The sequence below is a fragment of the Lissotriton vulgaris genome, chromosome 1_1 (genome assembly GCF_964263255.1).
Source record: "Lissotriton vulgaris chromosome 1_1, aLisVul1.2, whole genome shotgun sequence".
In the NCBI taxonomy this organism is placed as follows: domain Eukaryota; kingdom Metazoa; phylum Chordata; class Amphibia; order Caudata; family Salamandridae; genus Lissotriton; species Lissotriton vulgaris.
The window spans coordinates 187,948,173-187,950,438 of record NC_141685.1 but is presented as its reverse complement, the minus strand read 5'-3'; the positions used below and the strand labels follow the sequence as shown (position 1 = coordinate 187,950,438).

General features: G+C 39.4%; 1 protein-coding gene across 2 annotated transcripts; it reads right to left on the bottom strand.

Moving 5' to 3' along the window:
* Positions 1 to 203: 203 nt before the first annotated feature.
* On the bottom strand, positions 204 to 1,298 carry LOC147738131 (uncharacterized). Of its 2 annotated transcripts, XM_086952150.1 has the most exons (2): positions 361 to 1,283; positions 204 to 276 (listed from the first exon to the last, which is right to left on the bottom strand). In XM_086952150.1, the coding sequence occupies exons 1-2, from the start codon at positions 1,281 to 1,283 to the stop codon at positions 204 to 206; spliced, it is 996 nt and encodes a 331-aa protein (XP_086808276.1). The 2 variants fall into 2 exon arrangements, with proteins under 2 accessions (XP_086808276.1, XP_086808277.1); XM_086952151.1 differs by having other exon boundaries at positions 204 to 1,298.
* Positions 1,299 to 2,266: the final 968 nt, after the last annotated feature.

Genomic DNA, 2,266 nt, shown 5'->3' with positions numbered 1-2,266 from the left:
TGCATTCTTTCATGTTCATTGAAATGAATTTTCTGAATAAAGCTTTTCTGGCATTCAAAACACTAATAAACACTTTTCCTTTATAACTTTGACCATCCAACTGAATCTTTACATGCCTTCCTAACACTCATACATTATTTTAGCTAGCATGGGCTTTTATATGTGGATTGAGAATTATTTTATAACTAAAGCTTCTCTGGAATTCAGAGCACCGAAAAGGTTCTTCCCCCATTGTGTGTTCTCTCATGAACAGTAAGATGACTTTTCAGACTAAAGGTTTTCTCGCATACAGAGCACTGATGAGGTTTTTCCCCAGAGTGAGGTCTCTCATGTAAAGTTAGACTGAGTTTATAACTGAAGCTTTTCTGGCATTCAAGGTACTGATAAGGTTTTTCCCCAGTGTGAGTTCTCTGATGTATAATAAGACTGGTTTTATAACTGAACTTTTTTAGGCATTCAGAGCACTGATAAGGTTTTTGCCCAGTGTGGGTTTGTTCATGGTGAGTGAGACTTGTTCTATCTCTAAAGTTTTTGTGACATTCAGAGCACTTATATGGTTTCTCCCCAGTGTGAGTTCTCTCATGGAATTTAAGACCACTTTTCAGACAATATCTTTTCTGGCATTCAGAGCAGTGATATGGTTTTTCTCCGGTGTGTGTTCTCTCATGTTGAGTGAGAAGGTATTTACGACTAAAGTTTTTTGGGCATTCAGAGCACTGATGGCATTTCTGCCCAGAATGGGTTAACTCATGCCGGGTGAGAATGGTTTTCCGACTGAAGGTTTTCTGGCATTCAGAGCACTTATGAGGTTTTTGCCCAGTATGCGTTCTCTCATGTCGAGTGAGATCTGATTTACATTGGTAACTATTTAGGCATTCAGAGCACTGATACGGTTTCTGTCCAGTGTGAGTGTTCTCATGTTGACGGAGAAGAGTTTTACAATTGAAGCTTTTCAGACATTCAGAGCAATGAAAAGGTTTTTCTCCAGTATGTATTCTCTCATGTCGAATAAGGCAGAATTTAAAACTGAAACCTTTGTGGCATTCAGAGCACTTATGAGGTTTTTCCCCAGTGTGAGTTCTCACATGTTGAGTCAGCTGGTGTTTGTGAGTGAAGCGTTTCAGGCATTCAGAGCACTGATGAAGTTTTTCCCCAGTGTGAATTTTCTCATGCTGACGGAGTCTGGATTGACAACTAAAGCTCTTCTCACATTCAGAGCATGCATGAGACTTATTTTTGGTGCTAATATCTCCAAGTTCGGTTTTGTATTGTATAGATTCCATTATGAGATAAGATTTCTTTCTGAAGTTAATATCTCCAAGTTGGGATTTTTCTAGCAGACACACAATAAGACAATACTAAATCTTATTCAGCATGTGTTTAGCATCACCCACTCAATGTGCTGCACTTGTTGAACTTAACACTTGAACATTTGTTTGGTCAAAGATCACTTCTCTGTGGAGTTCACAGTTTATAACCTCTGTAGGCAAACTAATTCACCCTACAACCTTAATATCAGCAGCCCCTGGTACTTATGGGGAAGCCTCTCATGGGATTATAGCCTCTTCATTACATCCATGTGGATTCTCTAACCCTTTTCTCATACTTATTTATTTATGAGTTAATGAAGCACTGATCAGGTCTTTGGTAGGTGTTCAGTATTTCAAAGCTAGGTACATATTCACATATTGTATTGCCATGAAATTCAGAATGCTATTGTGCATCAGTAGCAGCACATTGTTTCTGGTAACCCTTCTTACAGATGTCTTCTATATCTGTATATAAGACTACAATGAGGATGTTAAGGATTTTGCAGGTCTTGCCCGGTAACAAGTACCCGAGGTCATATCTAATGGGCAAGAATGATAGTGGACATGTGGACCTGAACTACAAGCAAAAGGTGGTCATTGGTCCTTCCCTTTGTCCCAGATATACCCACATCGCTAGTTCGTAACTAACAGGTATCTTAGTTCTAAGCGGACTACCTGTCTTTTAAGCAGCTTCGTTTACACTGTATAAGTGACGAACAGATATTTGTTTTTGATATCAAGACAATTCACTGGATATGGTGCTCAAGTGTTCCATTTGCTGAGGTCTGTTAAAAATTCTTCAAGTCCCACTTGTTCTGTGTGTATTATCTTCTCTTGGACTGGATAGAACTTTAGACTGATGTTTGTCCCCGCTGGTTCAGACAGATGGTCTTCCTGCCCTGGGTTAGCATCTCTAGGGCATTCCTCATATACCATTAGAGCAGCAGGAAGTCTAT